This window comes from Phalaenopsis equestris, unplaced genomic scaffold (genome assembly GCF_001263595.1).
Source record: "Phalaenopsis equestris unplaced genomic scaffold, ASM126359v1 Scaffold000085, whole genome shotgun sequence".
Lineage (NCBI taxonomy): Eukaryota > Viridiplantae > Streptophyta > Magnoliopsida > Asparagales > Orchidaceae > Phalaenopsis > Phalaenopsis equestris.
The window spans coordinates 88,086-108,027 of record NW_018164527.1 but is presented as its reverse complement, the minus strand read 5'-3'; the positions used below and the strand labels follow the sequence as shown (position 1 = coordinate 108,027).

The following is a 19,942-nucleotide window of genomic DNA, read 5'->3' as shown; positions in this document are numbered from 1 at the left end:
GCCTACAATGTACTAACTCCATGGTATTATGTGCTCCACTATTTATGATAATATCAATAAACAGAACAATCATAATAAAAGTGGCGCGGAAGAGTCCCCTTCCACGTGAGGGGAGGGATGAGATTTCCCGTCACGGGGAGGGATGAGATTTCCCGTCACGTGAGATTAGTAGAGAGAAACTACCCGCCTACTGATTATTGTGTGCATTGTGGGGCCTCTATTTGCCTAATTTTAAATTATAACTAGGATTTTATTTACCATAGTATAAGTAGGTTGCTTAGAAACTGGCTGATATTGGAGTTAACCTTAAACAACGAGAGACTAGAAAAAATATTGCTGAAATTCAGTAGAGTTAAAACCATGATTCTTAAACAGAAACAAAATGACACAAACACCAATGCTCAATAGGGCGAGGACAAGATTAGTGGGTTGCGGCTAGACAACAAGCAGGCAAGGGAAGGGTAGTGCGGCAATGAGCAGGTGACTCGTGGGGGACGGAGCGGCTGGCACAGCATGCGGGAGAGCAGAGAAGCGGTAGAGCAGCTACGAAAAGGGATGGGTAAGGGAAGTAGATAGCAGGTGGTTCAGTGGGGTGTGAAGCAGTAAGCAGGTTGGTGGACTGGGCGGCGGGAAACAACAGGGAAGGGTGCGGGAAGAGGTGACAGCGAGCATATCGGTGGACTAGGTGGCAAGAAACCAGAAGGGAGGGTGTAGGGAGAGGTTGCGACAAGCACGTGAGGGAGAAAGGTGAGTGAGATCGAGAAGATAATCACTACCTCGAAACATGATACAGTCAGAGCACCACCTGTTCTCGGATACAAACCTAGAAGGGAAAAGGGGATGCCAGAGACAGTCCACATAGAATTCTCAAAACCAAAAATCTAACCCCAAGGAAAATGAGAAAGCATTAAATATAGCAGTAGGTAAATAGGCAGGGGGAAGATCCCTCCCCTTGAGCGACAACCCTAGCTAAGACCAAAAGGCCGGCAGCCGCACCCTTGTGGCTCCCCTATTGAACCAGTTCAGCACCCCGTTCAACCCCCCAGTGAGCCCCTCATCACAAGCTATCACCCGCTATGAACTTTTGCATTGCTTTCATAAAATCAGAGATTTGTTTCTCTTAAAATTTCTTATTCTGGGAGCTGTAGCATATTCTTCTTCGAATAATGAGTTTGTCTCTTGAAAATAATCAGTGGTGGAACCTTCTGACATCCGTACATCGCTGTCCCAGCAGCTGACCACACTCCTTGCTGTTTTTCATCCGGAACAGCAGGTGCTGCCTGGTTTTTTCATTTCCCGTCGCTTGCCAAATGGCATATTCTTCCCTTCCTTCATCCAGCCCATTCCTAACATTTATTTTGATCCTTTACATTTTCTAGGATTCAGGAGTCCTAGAAAGTGTCAAAAAATAATTAAATAAATGCAAAAAAAAAAGCATAATAACCAATTATTCTGATAAAATAAAGTAATTAAAAGAAGAATGTCAAAGATACTTAGCCTCCAAAAAAAAATATAACTAAATTTTAGCAATAGATACAGCTCATAAAAAAATCACCTGAGAAACCATTCCGATTACAATTAGTCTCCCATAGACTGCTAACGCATTTAAGCAGACATTAAACATCTCTCCTCCAACAGATTCATAGATAATATCAACACCCTTCGGAAATTCCTTTATCAGTACCTAAATAATGGACAATAAAACAAAGTAAATAAAGGAATGATTCTAAGATTCACGTAATTAATATTACTTTTAGAAATCAACTCGTAATTATCCCAAAACGAGCGGAAATATAAAAAAAAAAATTCTAAGTGAAGCTTGCATGTAATAATAATAAAATAAAAGCTTCCAAAGTAAAATTTCTAAAAAAATTTCCCAATCAAAATTTTAAATCAGACTTACACTCCGTTCGATAGAGATTTTATACTGCTTTCCGTTCTACCGAAAGTTAAAAAATTTGGTTTGGCAGCAAGTCTTTTATAAAAACACTTTTGAAAACCTGTCTTTCTTTCAACAGCTGCTCCTATTTCTGAATAACTTTAATATACAGCCTTCCAAAGAAAAACTTTCAAACAAATTTTTATAATAACTAAAGCTCTGCCAAATGAAGCCTTAAAGACATACATTTAGAAACTTCATAAATTCTAATCAATCAAAATCACCAATTATTTATGATGAAATGAAAACAATGATAGCACTTCAATAATTTAGCAAGAAAAAAAACATGTAAACCACACAACTTTCCCTGAAATTACTGTGATCTAAAAAAAACAGTAAATTATCAAAACATGCAAATAAAAACGAAAGATACCTACATCTTTTATATTTTCCTTTCTGTAATCTATTACACGATCAGCTCCAAGAGATCTCAAAAGCTTAGCTTTGCTTTCACCGCCACAAGTTGCAACAACCTTATTTCCAGCTAGTTTTGCTAGCTAATAAGAGAAAACAAAGATCAATAAGATGACCTACGTTGAATCAGAATAAAACACAATATCAAGAATATTGCAATAGAGAACTAGGTACATGGTTGCTCTTATGTAAAGTACACCAAACATTTTCTGCCTTTGCCATGCTTCTATTTTTCCCCAGACATAAAAAGAAGAATAAGAAAAAAATTCTGGTTTTTGAAAATTTAATGGAAATATAAATCAACAAGAAGCATTAACATAAAGATGATCATAAACAAAAGCAACTACAACAAAAAAGTATACGTAGGCCTATATTATGCTTGATGTATCAAGTAGTAGGGCTCCCAATTGTTGAAGGTCATTATTAGTAATTTAATATTCTCAAACATAAAGCTAGGGGTGTAAGTCAGCCAAGCTGGCTCGGGCTCGGCTCGATAAATGACTTGTGAACTGAGCTCGATGAGCTAACAAGCCAAGCCCAAGCCAGCCCTAAATAGACTTGTTAGCTTGTGAGTAGGCTCATTTATAAAATAATTAATATAAATTTACTCAAAACATACTAAAATTCAAAACCTTTTGTTTAAAATTTTCAAAATGTTAAAAAAAATGATATTTTATATTTTATACCAAATGATTTCTTATTATTTATCTTCTAATTGTCCATTCTATTTATCACTTTATTATAACACTAGTTTGAATTAATAATATTTTCTCTCTTTTATATTAATCAAGTCAGCTCAAACTTGTAGAAATAAAGTTCGAGCTCGAGTTCGATCAATTAATCAAGCTCAACCCAAGACTGCCACGACCTTGACTCGACTCGTTTAGACCCCTACTTGGATGGTACTATGCTCAACCCAAGGCCGGCATAAGCTCAACCCAAGGCCAGCACGACCTTGACTCAACTAGTTTAGACCCCTACTTGGAGGGTACTATGCTCCCTTATTTGTCCCATTGGGTTTCCTCCCACAACAATTTATATACCCCACATATTTAGCCAATTAGATAAGAGTAAATTTTCTACTCAACATAGTATCATAATAAGAGAAACGCAGCCACCAGCAAAACAATCTCATCCAAACACTAGTCAATCATGCCCCAAAGCATCACTACCACTCTTGGCCCATTCCTTACAGGCATGTGGGCACACACACACATCCACACAACCAAGCAATGAGGCATTCTGAATTTGCCCTCTCAAGCAGGGCGAGACCCAAACAGTCAAGAAGGAACCAATTCAGCATGGTCAGCTCCCATGACTAGCTGATCCCTTTGGCTAGTTAATTAGGGTTTCTTTTTCCTAGAGACATTTAAATATGTTGTAAATTCTACTTGGACACTTTTGGCTTTGGTTTTAGGCATTAGAGATTATTCTCTCTAGTTTTCCCTTGTCGAATTTTTGTATCATTAATCTTTCCAAGGTGACATGTTTGTAACCTAATTGGATCAAGATGTTGATCTCTCCCAAACATTTGAATATCATTCTATACCTTTGCATCCACAATCTAACTACAATTTTCTACATCTAGTCCGCTTGCACACCTTTCAACCATCACTAATGTGTTTCCCTTCATTTCTGTTCCTACCAATATCATGTGATCTTCCCACACCATTTATGAATCCTAGATCGTTGTCATTTGATATTAGACGATCAAAAACCTAAATCTTTTAAGATTTATTTTTTCCACTCCTAAACCCAAAATAACACATCATTCCAATCAAATTTTGCAACCCTATCCTCCATCCCTAACCCTAACCATAAACCATTCTCTCTATCCTAATTGGTAGAGGAGACACCTTGTCGTTGAAGAGAAACATGCAAAGTGTTGTCAATGAGCTTAATACGAAAAGGAAGATCCCAAACCAACCTACCTACCGAATAAGCTTAATCGAGTACTAGGAGTTGGAGAAGTAAATTATAAATTTGATGGCCAGGGGCTTGGTTTGTGAGAGAGCAAATCCTTCTGTAGTCCCAATTTTGATTGCGCCAAAGAAGAATAGTTCTTTTCATATGTGTATTGTTAGTATAGTTGTGAATAAAATCACTATCATGTATCGGTTCCTCAACTGAATGATTTATTGAATCAGTGTATGCGGTCAACATTTTCTCCAAGATCGATTTATGCAATGGTTACCACCAAATCCGAAAGAGGTCAGGAGAAGAATACAAGACAGCTTTCAAGGCTCAGGATGGACTACACGAATGGACAATCACGTCATTTAGCTTATGCAATAATCCGAGCACTTTCATTCAATTGATGAATCAAGTTCTCAGATATTTCAATGAGAACTTTGTTGTTGTGTACTTCTACGATATTTTGGTGTAAAATCATTCAGAGGTGGAATATTTGCGGCACTTGCGGCACTTGCAAAAATTATTCAGATAAAATAATTAAATGGCCACCCAATAAGTGTCATTTTCTGACACCGCAGATATAGTTTCAGAAGCCGAAATTGGGTCAAAACAATTGTGCATTAACCTAGCTTGTAGTCATTCACTCAGGTATATATACCATAGTTTGATTCCTGTTTATAAGATATTTATTAGAAATTTTAGCTAGATAGTGGCACCTCTTGACGAAGTTTCACAAATCAGTCAATTCGTTTGATCAAATGAAGCACATACTAGCTTTGAGGCTTTGAATAAATAGGTTACCCAACCCCCTATTTTAGCTCTTCTAAACTTCAACCATGCATTTGAAGTGGTGTGTGATGACTCTAATTTAAGAATTGGAGTTGTATTACGCTATGGAGGACATCTCATAGCCTTCTTCAGTGAAAATTTGAATGATTCTAGAAAATAAAATACATATGACAAGGAGTTTCTCATCAATTATTTGAGTCACTATCTGTTCGCAAATAATTTCACCATTTTCACTGATCATTGAGTGTTGAGGTTCTTGAATAGTCAAAGCAAACTAAAGCATAAAAAAACTTCTTGGGAAAAGTTACTCTCTTCATTCTACTTTGTGCTCAAACAAAGGACATAGAGCCAGAATAAATTAGCTAATTTAGATCCCTTGCTAATCACTACCATGCAATCGAAGATAATTGGACTTAACGTGTGAAAGGATAGTTATGTCACTGATGAGGATTTTCAAGATAGTTGGGCTCATTATCATGACAAACAATATAAGTAGTTCAACAAATTAGATGGTTACTTATTCTAATAGAACATATTATATATTACTAGGACTTTGCTCAAGAAATGTATTTGATAGGAGTGTCACGATAGGGGAATAGCTAAGCATTTTAGTAGAAACAAGGCTCTTTCCATAGTGAAAGAGAATTTTTTCTGACTTAAATTGGTACGAGACATGAAGATGTATGTCAGGCAATGCAAAATATAGAGTACAAGTCTCTATACACCACTACCTATTCTAGGTGGGTGTGAGTCTCCCAAGGAGCAAACGAAGTAAGGATTTAGTTATGGTAGCAATAGACCGCTTCTCCAAGAAGGCAGCTTTGTGCCTTGCCACAAAATGATGGATTCATCGTACATTTCAAGACTTGTACTTCAAATAAAGAGTTCTCCCGCATGATGTGCTCAAGAGAGCCTTCTCAAATAGGGACGTAAAATTTTTGAGTCATTTTTGGATGACTATGAGGTATAGACTAGTCACAAAACTTAGTTCAATTCAACAGCTCGCACGTAGATGGATTGACTAATTGATGTGGTGAATCACAATTTAGGCAATTCACAAATGTTTTGTGGACAAGTAAAACAATAAGTGGGACTTAATCTTCCCCAGATCGAGTTTGGTTATAATCATTGCACCGACCAGTCCACAGGTTGTAGTCCCTTTGAGAATGCATATGCAAGGACCCATTCACACCCTTGGAGCAAATGCCCATACTCTCCGCTACTGAGCATAGCACTGATGTTAAGGCTGGTAAGAGAGATTCAAGCATTTTATGAGGTGAGAAAAAAATTGCCAAGCTCTAAGTTCCAAATGCCCATTCAGGATTGCCGAGAAGATTAATGACAATGTGTACAAAATTGACATGATAGAAGACAATATTTTTGCTATTTTTAACATTGCAGACCTATCACCATATTATGAGGATCCTAAAGAGCTTAATAAATAAAGTGAGCCCTGTCCAACAAAAGGAAAATGACAAGGCATCTGACATCTGCCCTCCCACAAGAAGCAAGACTAAATAAGTCAGGGGAGGGACCAATTCAACATTTCCAAGGCCATGGCTGGCTGGCCCCTTTAGGGGACCGATTTACCAACTTAGGCTAACTAATTAGGGTTTCTTTTGCGTTGGGAGATTTAAATATGTTGTAAAATTCTATTTGGAAAATTTTTGCTTTTTTTATGCATTATATATTATTCACATTAATTTTCACTTGTAATAGTGTTGTATCATAGATCTATCCCATGTTGTGCCTGCAACCTAAATGAATCTAGGCGGTGATCTCTATCATAGATCTATCCCATGTGCCTGCAACCTAAATGAATCTAGGCGGTGATCTCCCCTGAACGTCCGAATAGCTTTCTATACCTCTGCATCCGCATAGTACCTTTTTTTTTTACATCCAGCATGTTGTCCAACCACCAGTTGCACCCGTTGTTAGCTACTGCAGCCGGTTTTCCCTCTGTTCTTTTTCTTAGCAGTATCCAACCCACCTTTGATCCTCCCAAACCATATAAGAATCCTAAAACGATGTCACACACATATGCATACATACATACACATATGCATAGATAAATTATAAGTTTTACAACTTATATAATTACTTAGTATTATCATATAATTATTGGATAATTGTTAGTCACAAACGGTTGTGAAAAACGACAAAAATAAAGCGAAAAATAGGAACGAGAAAAATTCGCAAAACAGAAAACACAACAAAAACACACAGATTTACGTGGTTCGGCAAATTGTTAAAAACACAGCGAAAACACACAGATTTACGTGGTTCGGCAAATTGTCTGCAACTTCCTCTCTCTTTTCCTCTTTCTCTCTTCCTTTATCTCTCTCTACCTCTCAAAGCCACGTGGAGAAGAATTGATGGGAACGCAAAATCCTTCCATGTTCCTTAAGCAAGAAAGAGGACCAAAAGTAAAGAGGTACGGGCAAACTTTTACTTTTCTTTTCTCCCTGTGCCCTTCAGCCGAATAGATGGAGGAGGAAGAGCAAGTTGCCTTCTACCTGTTTAGCCGAAGCCTTTTAAAGGCTTCCAATTTGACCAAGAAAGGCAAGATGTGGGACCGCGTGAAGGAACGCGGGAGAGCTCACGCATTACTTGGTTTTGCGTAAGAGGATGGTGGGATCTTGTATGGAAGGAGGCGGGAGAATATTTCAGAAGCACTGGAACAGACTCCACTTGACGCAACAATTCTCCCACTTGGAGACTGAGACACTGACTGCACCATCTACAGACTACATCGATCTTATCCTCAAACGTGATATCTTCCATCTTCCTTCACTTTTCTTCACCTCTGCAACTCAAAGTTCCGATCTTCATGCCAAAAGACCAATTGAAGAGTGACACCCTTAGTTGACATATCAGTGTCAACGTAGCCTTGTACCTCTAAGCTTTTTCCTAGGCTACTCATGAATCTGCTTACAACTCTCACTGCATGTGTAATATCCTGCCTCAGCTTAAGGTCTTTCTCAACGAGTTCAACCTTGTACCTTACTGTCATCAAGCGCACTCTTCACCCGGTACACTTTGTTATGCAATTCCTTATTCCCTAGTGGAAGTTCTGTCAGCTCTCACTTTCTTACTGTCATCAAGCGCACTCTTCACCCGGTACACCCATTTGTTATGCAATTTTTTATTCCCTAGTGGAAGTTCTGTCAGCTCTCACTTTCTCGAACTTTCATCTTACAAAATTTCTTCATAACTCTGTGGTTCTCCACCATCTGTCCGTTCAAGATTCGGTTTTTACGCCTTTGGCGCTCTGTCACCTTTCAAGAAACTGACTTTCTTCTGCTTCCCCATAACACACCTCTGACTCATATGTCTACGCCTGAGTAAACCTGTAGTCATATATAGTGTGTCAGTTTTCTTACACCAAGCCAGTATTAATGCTCCTTAGTAACTTTCTAGATACTATCTGAGAACACTACTGAATGACCACCCTCATTGAGCTGCCCAACAGAAATAAGGATTTTCTTCAACTCAGGAACGTGGCTGACTTTTAGCAAAGTCCATTTGCTCTTATTAGGGAGTGCAATATCAACGTCTCTCATTCACACCACGTCTAGAGTTTTTCCATCAGCCAGATATAGCTTCCCAAAGTTACCTACAACATATAACATAGTTCCGCATTAACACCCGGTGGGAAGATGTAAGGAAGAAAGCCCCTGAATCCAGTATTCAATCATTAACAGAACTGTCAACTGTCAGCAATAGCACATCCTGTATCTTTTTAGTCCCTACATTTATGTTATCATTCTTCTTCTTCTTAAAATTTCTACAGTTATTTTTTATATATCCAACCTTGTCATAATTCCAACAGGTTGTCTATTGACCAGACTTTGATTTTGATCTTCCTCTGTTTGAGTTTCTGTCTTGTGATCTCCCTCTGGAATCAACAATCAGTGCCGAACTCAAACCCGAGATCTCGCCAGAATATTTCCTGCGTACCTCCTCAGTCAAAATCAAATCCAGGAATATCATCATATTTCAGTTTAGATTTACCTGCAGAACTGGTAACTGTCATTCTCATGTGCCCGAAACTATTTAGTAATGAAGCCAACAGTATCAGCGCACGTTCATTCTCATGTTTTCCCAGCTATTTAGTAATGAAGCCAACAGTATCAGCGCACGTATCTCATCATCAAAATCAATTTCAATAGACGATAATTGATTTATTATATTATTGAAATCATTCAGATATTGTGCAACAGATGTACCTTTCGTCATCTTCAAACTGAATAATTTCTTCATCAGATGTACATTGTTATTTACCGATGGCTTTTCATACATATCAGATAAAGCTGCCTTGAGATCTGCAGTAGTCCTCTCCTTGATGACGTTGTGGGAACCATACCAAGATTGTGTTAATCGAATAACCCCCAAAACTTGTTGATCCAACAAATTTCATTCTGCCTCGTCCATCTTTTCCGGCTTCTTTCCCAGTAATGGAAGATGAAGTTTCTTCTCATAAAGGTAGTCATCTATTTGCATCATCTAGTAACCAACATCTGTGTCATTAAACTTCTCAATCTCGATGTCATCACTTCGTCTCCGCCCATCGTTCTTCCTTAGATACGAACCAAAGTTTTGATAGCAGTAGTGAAAAACGACAGTAATAAAGCAAAAAAAAGGAACGAGAAAAATTCGCAAAATAGAAAAACAACGAAAACACGCAGATTTATGTGGTTCGGCAAATTGTCTGCAACCACGGAGTTGCAGAAGATTTTATTACTTCGAGGAAATTACATCGTTGAACGTCTCGACGTTTACAGAAAAAACTCCTTTTTTCTCTTTCTTCTTCTCCCTCTTCCTCTCTCTCTCTTCCTCTTTCTCTCTTCTTTTCTCACTCTCTCTACCTCTCAAAGCCACGTGAAGAAGACATGATGGGAAAGCAAAATTCTTCCCTGTTCCTTAAGCAAGAAAGAGGACCAAAAGTACAGAGGTACGGGCAGCCTTTTACTTTTCTTTTCTCCTTGTACCCTTCAGCCGAATAGATGGAGGAGGAAGAGGAGGTTGCCTTCTACGTGCTTCAGCCGAAGACTTTTAAAGGCTTCCAATTTGACCAAGAAAGGCAAGCAGGTTGCCTTCTACGTGCTTCAGCCGAAGCCTTTTAAAGGAAAGGCTTCCAATTTGACCAAGAAAGGCAAGATGCGGGACCGCGTGAAGGAACACGGGAGAGCTCACGCGTTACGCGGTTTCGCGTAAGAGGATGGCAGGATCTTGTAAGGAAGGAGGCGGGAGAATATTTCAGAAGCACTGGAACAGACTCCACTTGACGCAACACGAACAAGGAACTTCCTAATGCAAACCCACTTGCTCACATGAATCATCCTCTCAAAATGAAGTTGATGAACATAATTATTTTGTTATTTTAATCAATTTCTCTTCTGTTAACAAAATTGATCAATACAAGTTGCTTAAACTTTAGCCATCCATTAACAGTTCAGAATTAGTTGTAAACTTCCTTAACAGTGCTACTCAATTATCATTGGGTCTTTGCATAATGTCAAATTATAAATCATTTAAAGAAATAATCAGCCACGATTTCACAGTTTTTTGGAAATGGTGGAAACAGGTGTTTATTTTTTGTACATTGATCTTACAAGTATATGAAAAATTAATGTTTCTTAGCAAGTGCCCTCAGACTTGCTAGCAAGATCTCAGAAGCAGCATATATAAGTGAAGCGGTCCCATTTCGACCAAACTCGATAACAAAGAACCATGAAACCTTCAAATTTGGGGACCTTGAGTGTTTCAGGTTTTTCTAAATTTTGCACCTACATTCTGCTTTGAAAACGTGTCATAATTACAGAAGTGCAATAATTCGGCTTCTAAAAGTCTGAGAACATGTTTCATGAATATTTTGCTAAGACCAAGGAAGATTTGCACTCCATTAAAAATCCATTTATCAGCAACCAAAGCACCTGTTGAAATTTTGAAAACTGAGTGTTCACAATGTGGAATTCTGTCCGTGTTATGTTGCCCAGACCGCCTGCCATACGGAACCCACAACATCAATTTTTGGAAGTTATTGAAGGGAGTTTTCAATTTCAGTTTTATTCATTTTTATTATATTTCTTATTATATTGTGCCTTTCCTTTATTGTTTTGTTTTTGTATTTGGTAAAGTTTTAATAGGCTTAATTATGTTTGCCCTAGAAATTCCCTATATGATAAAGGGAAATATTGTAATTTGAATATGATGGGATAAAAGAATATAGTTTCTCCACCTTTCTTCATTGTATCAGAGACTCATTCAGGTCATCTGCATTGCTAGGCATTGACAACATCTTTGGCTTCCTCTGCTTTGTCGTCACCCTGCGACGACATTGGGGCTTCAATCATCCACTGCTTCAAATAGTGTCAATCTCATCCTGCGACCGCGTATTCATCTGTTTCGTTTGAACGAATCTGCATCGAATAGTGTCAATCTCATCCTGCGACCACGTATTCATCTGTTTCGTTTGAACGAATCTGCATCGACCTCATCTGTGTTTGCATCAAATGGTGTTGTAGTCTTCTTCCTACGATGACATCTTCGTCCTACGATGACATCTTCGTCCGTGTCTGTCAAACAAATCAACTTCATCTTAGTTTGTCTAAGCAATTTGTCTACTGCATCTTCGATTGTCGTCTTCATCATTAGCTTCGTTTGCTATGACTCCTTGAATGGTATCATCCAAGCTCTCCTTCAGCAACCGAAATCCTCCCCGCATCCATTGGAACCCCTTCAGCCAACCTGCAGACCCTCATCTACTCGCTCCTACAATTGCCAAAGCCTCTCAAACAATCGTCCGGTAGCCAAAATCCTCCTTAAGGCACCTCCAGCTAGTCAGCAGGCCCTTCTCTGCTCCTTATCATGGTTGTTGGACTCCTCATGCAATTGTAGTCCATTTTCCTGCAAGCAGCAGCCAACTCCCTTATCCAACCCAAAACAAGCATAGGGTTTATAACCAACTACAAAATGAAGACGTTTAGTTCTACTTGTCACGATCTGGCCCGGAACATGAAATTAACAAAAGTGAGTACAGACAGAGTGAAGGTGTGAACACAGTTATTTATATTCATTTAATATTAAATAAATGAAAGTCACTAATCATATTAAATCAAAGCAGCATAATTAAATTTACTCATTACAGATTATATGCGTTTCCTATAAACATTTTCTCTTCTATTGTCTATATTTAAATCAATTAAATTAACTTGAAAAATTGGTTTAAAAATAACAATGAGCTAAACAATTCAGTGAACTCATACTCCTAAACTACAGTAATACAAAAAAAAGAAGGCAATATGCATGTCGGTTAAATAGTTTAATAAATCAATATAAATATTTAATATTTAAATATTATGATATTATGCAATGAATATTACTACATAACATATTTATATGATTCTATACATATACAATTGTCACAGATACACCGTCTAAAAATTTATATAAGTTTAAGTACTTCATGTCAGTCATGCACCTCCAAACAGTAAATATAGACATATCTTTCATGTACTCATCACAGTCAAGTCAATATATGTATATATGTGTGTGTGTGTGTTGCCAAAATAGAAGTTTCATTAATGAAAAAAAAACACAAAGGTTTTAGTGAGTGGGTGCTAGGAGCCCACTTACAAGGCATACATGAAGTATACCTCAAAAAAGAAACCTAGACAAGTTTCCCAAAAGCAAAGCAAAACTATCAATTATGATCAGAGGATTTGCCTCACCCCTCCCCCTGGTTCTAGGAATGGAGTCCAGCAACAAACTATGAATGGGGCTTCCACTCGGACGATCAAACTGTCTTCCTGTAGATTCTGGAAGTGAGGCATTGCTTTCTTCTTCTTCTTGGATTTATAAACCTGACATTCATCTTCCACTTGTTGATCCAGCTGATCATATATTGGAATTTTAGTGGAGAGCTCATGTTGATCTTGGCATTCCTCCAATGCATGAGTACCTTCCCCAACAACACTAAGTGGTGCCAACTCATTAAGGTGAACTTCCAATACAACCAAATGAGAGGGATTAGAGGTCTCAATAAGCTTGCATAAAGGTGGGTTCTCATCAGGTTCACTAGGAGCAATATCAGGTTGTGTAGGAATGCTTCCATTGTGAGGAATGGGGACAACAAACAACTCATATGTCTGATTAACATTTGTACCAACAGGTTTCAATAAAGTTGCAGGATCTAAAGTTGCTTCTTTGGTATTACTGACAGATGTTGAGGAATCAAGGGTTCCTTTGCATTTTATTCTAGAATTGCACTGTAGATAATACCATGTTCAGGAATAGACGGTTCCTTTGCATATTGTTCATCCATAAGATTATCTATATCCAGCTGTATCGAAATATTAAATTTCAACTTTGGTCTAATCTGAAGCATTTATTATGTGTGGTCAAACATCTTACAATAATTACAATAGTAAAGTCTTTGTTCCATAATAATTTGATGTCAGTAACCATTGTGAGCAGTGTCAAGCCAGATTTCTTCTACATCTGGAAGAGTAATATCCCTATCTATTAAAATCTTTGCAGCAGAAGGCCTTGGCAGATTAAAGGTAGAAATGTCTAAGTTTATTAGTTTTCCAAGAATAGGCTCAATAGCATATTATACTTAATGGTTGAAGAAGTGAAGCTTGAGTCCAGATAATTTAAACCATATAAGCACAATGGGAAGTTCATGACTTGGATCAAATTCAGGGGACCATTTAAGCAATTTCATATGTTTGCCCTCAATTAAGATGTATTTTTTGAGAATATCCTTGCATAGTCTTCTTCTTTAATCAGTTATATCATAACATGTATTCCATCAAAAAGACCCACCGTCTTGTGCCCAACTAACTTGAAAAATCTTCAAACACTTTCCTGATAGTCTCCATCTTAGGGTGACCCAATTGAAACTTTCCAATCATAGTAAATTTATAATTTTCGGCAACGATAGAAATTTCAGTGTCAGAAAAAATTACTGTTGGTTTGCCTCCATTTTTTATGAAATTACAATTTATCTGTCCAACAATGAATGGTGATACATCTGCAGAAAAACTAAAGTATCTCTGAGTTGGAAAAGAGCACTATCATTGTCAACCGCTGCAACATAGGAGAGTTTGCCCACATTTGGAGCAGGTTCGGTCGAAGGTGAGAGAGCTGCCATGAAAACAGTCTAACCAAAAGAACCGCAAATGTCGTAAGAACAACAAGAAAAGGTCGACGAAGAATGGATAGGAGGGCGGCAGTTGAGGGTTGCTACAAGATTTAGGCGAAGCCGAACTTCGTCAGAAATGAAGCAGATGGGCTAGCCAGACGTGCACTTGAAGCAATTGAGCAATTCAGAGGAACGAACGGTGCAGACAAGTGATGCAGATGTGCGGACAATGCGGATGAGCAATCCGGACGAGTTCGAAGTCGGTTAACACTACTTTGATCCCCTTGAAGTCGACACCATAAAGTCGTGACGGCAGCGAACAAAGCGTCCAACAACCACAAAGAAACGCAGCGTAATAGAATAGAAAGAACTCACCCAAATCAGCCAATGTAGAAACCGTAGAATAAAGGAACTTCATGTTCGCCAGAGCCCGAATACCGCTTATATATATATATATATATATTGGGAAGAGCAGCGGTGGCTCCCTACGCGTTAATTTCAAAATAAAGTACAGGAAAAAGGAGGGGGGGGAGGATCCCCGTCTATGAAACCCCAAAAATACAATTGACACACCCCTAGGGGTTCCTCTCCCCACAGTACAACTCACATAAAAAAGAATCTCCAAAATACAAATATACAAAAAAAAAAAAAAACCAAAAAGCCAAAAAAAAAGAAAGTCTGGAATGTGATCTTGTGTAGCTTGAAAAGTAACATGAAAAGTAAAGTAGAAATCATGTACAAAGGTGTCTTCAGATTAGCAGAGTTCTCCAAAATCATCTCCACGGGCAGAGAAAAACCAGCAAAAACCGTGAGATCAAAACAGTAAACAGGAGTTAGGAACAGGGAAACAGAAAACTGAACTCGACCTGCAGCAAAAGAAAACCTGCTAAGCAAAATATAAAACCCGCAAGAGGAGAACTGTAGACCCCAGCCATCAAACCTAAAGCAGCTCCTCCTTAGAGCCAATAAGCATAAATGATTAAGTACGAACATAAGGCAGATTTAAGCTATCCTCAATGAGGAGTCTTCTAAGAGGAGTAGGGGGTGGATACCAACGTGACAAACCTCCCCTGCATGCTTGGCAAGTCAATCAGCAGGGGAGTTGCCCTCTCTATGAATGAATTTCCAGTTTACCTCAAGATGCTTTTCAGCCATAAAAATTAAAACATGTGTAAAAGTGCATAATACATCCCAGAGGGGAGGAGAGGTACCCAAAAGAATATCATAGAGCATTTTAGAATCTATTTCCACCTCTAATTTATGAAAATTGAAAACATTAGCCACCATCAATGCCAAACCCCCCCCCAGCATTCTGTTTCCAATGGATTATCAGCAACAACAGAGGAGGTGAAAAAACAGAGACACCTACCCTCAAAATCTCTAAATATTCCTCCAACCACAGCATAATCAGGATGCCAACAGTCATCCACATTTAATTTAACATAACTCGGTGAGGGGGGAGCCCACCTAATGAGCCGGGGGGGGGCTTTAAAACCTAAACCTCAGTAGAAACAGCCCTTAAGACTTTATTGTAATAGGCAATCACATAAGCAACAGTCATAAAAGCAGTGAGGGGAGAAGTGTGTTATTTAAAACTGTTTTTGGAGTTCCAAAGGAACCAAAGAACTAGTAAAGGAAGGGGAAACCCCTTCTTACTGATATCAAAATCTTTCCATTGCCATAAATATTTGCTTAAAGAGCCTCTATGCATCCAAGAAAAACCAAAGGACTAGTAAAGGAAGGGGAAACCCCTCCTTACTGATATCAAAATCTTTCCATTGCCATAACTATTTGCTTAAAGAGCCTCTATGCATAAAAAAAAACTGAAATGTGAACCAAGCATATCCCATAATCTTAAAGAGAAAGCACATTCAAAGAAAATGTGTCTCATGTCTTCCTCCATTTTGCACATATGGCATCTCGAGGCCATTTTTAAGTATATTAACTTAAGAATATCATCAATATGTATTAAAGAAGTGAGGTAGCGCTAAAGGAAAAATGATATAGAGGGAGATAAAAGTTTAAGCCAAAACCATTTTCCCCATAACCAATCACGATGTGAATGTAAATTGTCATAAATAAGTTTGCAAACCGATTGAGAATTGTTTATTTTCCACATGGGGAGATCCTTTCATGTAGGTGTAATAGAAATAGTAAGAATATGCTTTGCATTTTGTTCCCCCACAATAGAACACAATTTGAAGAAATCTCATCCATCATGAGTAAAGAAATCAGAGACCAATAAGGAATTAGTATGAAGAGAGTGTGAATAATCAGAATTATGTGACAACCCCCAATTATCATTCCAGAAAGAAATATTACCATCACTTATGTCCCAAAATATTATATATATATATATATATATATAATCATACGGATGTCGTCGTTCCCCTCTGCTAAGGTTTCGCCTCATGGCGAACCCTAGCTTTCTGCTACACGGATCTTCCATCTGCTACACGGATCTCTCTCGCGTTTCTATTTCCCTGTTTCGTCTTCGTCGACGTTGGTGCTCGCGTCGGCTTTTTGGCGACAGACTCGCGTCTTCTTCAGACGACAAGGCAGGCACGAGTTTTCACATTTCTTTCCAGACGACGTCCTCATCTGTCCACGACGCCTCCTTCGCAGTCCTTCTTTCCAGACGACGTCCTCATCTGTCCACGACGCCTCCTTCGCAGTCCTCGCGTCCCTCACAGAGTGACTGACACCAGCCAAGGTGATGGCCTTATGGATTCTTTCCTACGTCGTCGCGCTCGCCGGTGATAACCCTGCTCCCGCCCCTCTTTCGAATATGTTTCCGTAACGTTACCACAATACTTTTGCTCTTGGCATTGAAACCGGATTTCTCAAAAAAGCATCACGTAAAAACGGCAAATCTGAATTCTTTCTCACAGAGGCCGAGATCTCCACCCTAGCTGCGTCCTGCCGACTATTCTCAGTCGGTAAGTTTCTTTATGGAAACCCTAAACTTGAGTTAAATGAAGCTGAAAGGGGGTTGGAAGATTGATAAATTGGATGGTCGGCACATTCTCATTCAATTATCAAATGATGAAAACTACACCCATTTGTTTGCGAGAAAACTCCTTCGAATAGACAACCAGGTGATGAAGGTTTTAAAATGGACGGTGGATTTTGACACTCGTACTGAACCTCCTATCATTCCCGTTTGGGTGCACTTCCCAGGTTTGAAGGTCCACCTTCACGATCAAGAGCTCCTATTCGCTTTAGCGATGATATACGGTAAACCTCTCAAAACTGATACGCCTACAGTGAATCTGACTCGGCCTTCTGAAGCCAGAAGTTTGATAGAACGGAATATTACTTTACTTTTTCTGAGAGATATGGATTAGCACACAACATCAGGGATTTTGACCATAGAAGTTAGAGAGAATTTCTTATTTTACAGGAAATCACAGGAGATTTGGGAAGCAGCTCATGGCCTTATTCTAATATCGAATCAGTGCAAAATTATTTGAGATTAAGACAATTGCATGAGATCTAACAAGAAGAGTTGAGTGTCCTCAATAATCCAGCACCCTATCGAAGTATTGGTGACAATAATATATGTATGATATATATGTATGAAAGTGCCCTTAAGATATCATGATGTATAAAACCATAGCAGCGAAGAAAAGGATGATCAAGTTTTTGTTTGGCCTAAATAAGGACTTAGATGAGATCAGAGGAAAATCATGGCGATGAAGCCTCTTTCTACCACTAGGGATGCCTCGGTGAAATTAAAAAATAAGAAAGAATGAAGAAGCTCGTGATAACAAGAAGTGTGGGTTCATCTAGCACTAAAAGATACTAGGACAACAATGCTTTCTCACAATGTCTCAAAAATTTTCAAGGGAGATGCATTGCTCATAGCAGTTTACCAGATTATTAGAATCTCAAGCAGGGTCCTTCAATTCAAAGCCTCTCGATATCTCGATGGAAACAAGCCCTCATGTTAAAGTTTTCTCATCTAATATTTCATTAAAAATATTTGGCTCTCTTTTGTTCACATTCATCAACAGAACCGCACAAAGCTTGACCCAAAATCTATCAAATATATCTTCCTTGATTATGCTTCTAACAAAAAGTACAAGTGTTATTCTCTCACTACAAAAAAATACTATAACCATAGATGTTATTTTCTTTTAAAAAAAATCCTATTACCCCAAATGTTAAATTAAAGGGGTGAGTCTGGGTGAATATCAGATTTAGGACACTACTCTAAATACCCACACTGATTAGAGTCATCACAACCTACTCTACTTCCCTATAGCCATCCTATCTCCCAAGTTCCACCACTTGAAGATATCCAACCTTAGATTGACGATAAGAAAATACAAAAGGATCTTTGTGTGTACACTAAGAGAAAGAAATCCACTGAGTAGGATAAAAACATACAATATACAGCCACAGGATTGTTCACAGCCAAACCTGAATTCACACATCTTTGAAGTTTCAAGGGAAGTGAAATCCAGCTGAGAAGATAGAGAAAGTAGCACAAATTATCCTATCCAGAAGTATATTGCCCATAAGAAGTTATCATCACCTTAAAAAGTTTTTATATTTAATCTTGATAGTGTGCAAATACTCAACTCTATTCATCAAGCACTTCAAAGTACAAAAAGAAAAAAATACTGTTGAAGAGGAGATCCAAGCATTTCATCTAAATGACACATGAAACTTCACAAAGCTTCCTCCAGATAAAAGAACTGTTGGGTGCTTATGGGTGTTCGATGTGAAAAACAAAGCAGATGAGAGCATTGAGAGATTTAAGGCTAGGTTAGTGGCCAAAAATTTCACTAGGTCTTATGGGATAGACTATCAAGAGATATTTACACTACTGGTAAACCTAAACATCCTAAGAGTTCTTTCTTTGGGTAAACAAAGAGTGAGAATTGCATCAACTTAATATCAAGAATATCCTTTGGAGACCTTGAAAAATGGCTCAAATAAATATTTGGTTCAAAAAATAAGAAAATCACTTTATATCATCAAATCAAAACCAAGATTACTAAATGAGTTGAGATGCTTCACGGTCCCATAAATATGTCCAATGACAGTCAAGTCACTATCAGCATTACAAAGAATTTTGTGCATCATGGTAATACTAAACACATTGAGATTGAAAGATATTTTACCACCGAAGAAGTCAATGGTGGCATTATTCACTTAATCTACAATCCAACTCAATCTTCAAGTCACGGATAACTTCACTAAATGCATACGTCCAGATAGCTTCAATGATTTGAATATCAAGCTGAGTTTTTACAACATCTATGACCTAGCTTCAGGAGTTGAGTAGAATTTTGTCCCTATTAGGAGGCCGAAACCACCTGCAATATAGGCCCCATAGGATCAATTTGAGGAAGCTATTGAAGGTAGCTTCATACTTAAGTTTTAATCATTTTTATTATGTATCTTATTATATTGTAAGTTTTTCCTTTATTATTTGTTTTTTATATAATAAGTTATAATAGTTTATATTATGTTTGCCCTAGACATGTCCAATATAACAAAGAAAAATATTGTAATTTGAATACGATAGAATAAGAGAATATAGTTTCTCCACCTTTCTTCACACAACAAATTGTTGGATAAAATATTGGATACTCACCAGTTAATACTGTTACAAATTATTTAATTTCCTTTCCGGTTATTTCCTATTTATTGTATTTATTAGTTTATGACTTTCTTGTTCTCATAGAGTAGTTATTAGAGAGAGTATTGGGTATTATGTTTTTCCT

General features: G+C 38.0%; 1 protein-coding gene across 1 annotated transcript in view; it reads right to left on the bottom strand.

Moving 5' to 3' along the window:
• Positions 1-19,942, bottom strand: part of LOC110019897 — a 104,778-nt gene that overhangs the window by 16,599 nt on the left and 68,237 nt on the right. Inside the window, exons 13-16 of the mRNA XM_020717763.1 lie at positions 2,317-2,436; positions 1,556-1,684; positions 1,203-1,280; positions 777-881 (exon numbers count right to left, since the gene is read on the bottom strand). Coding sequence (XP_020573422.1) covers positions 777-881; positions 1,203-1,280; positions 1,556-1,684; positions 2,317-2,436 — 432 coding nt within the window. The remainder of the gene's footprint in view (positions 1-776; positions 882-1,202; positions 1,281-1,555; positions 1,685-2,316; positions 2,437-19,942) is intronic.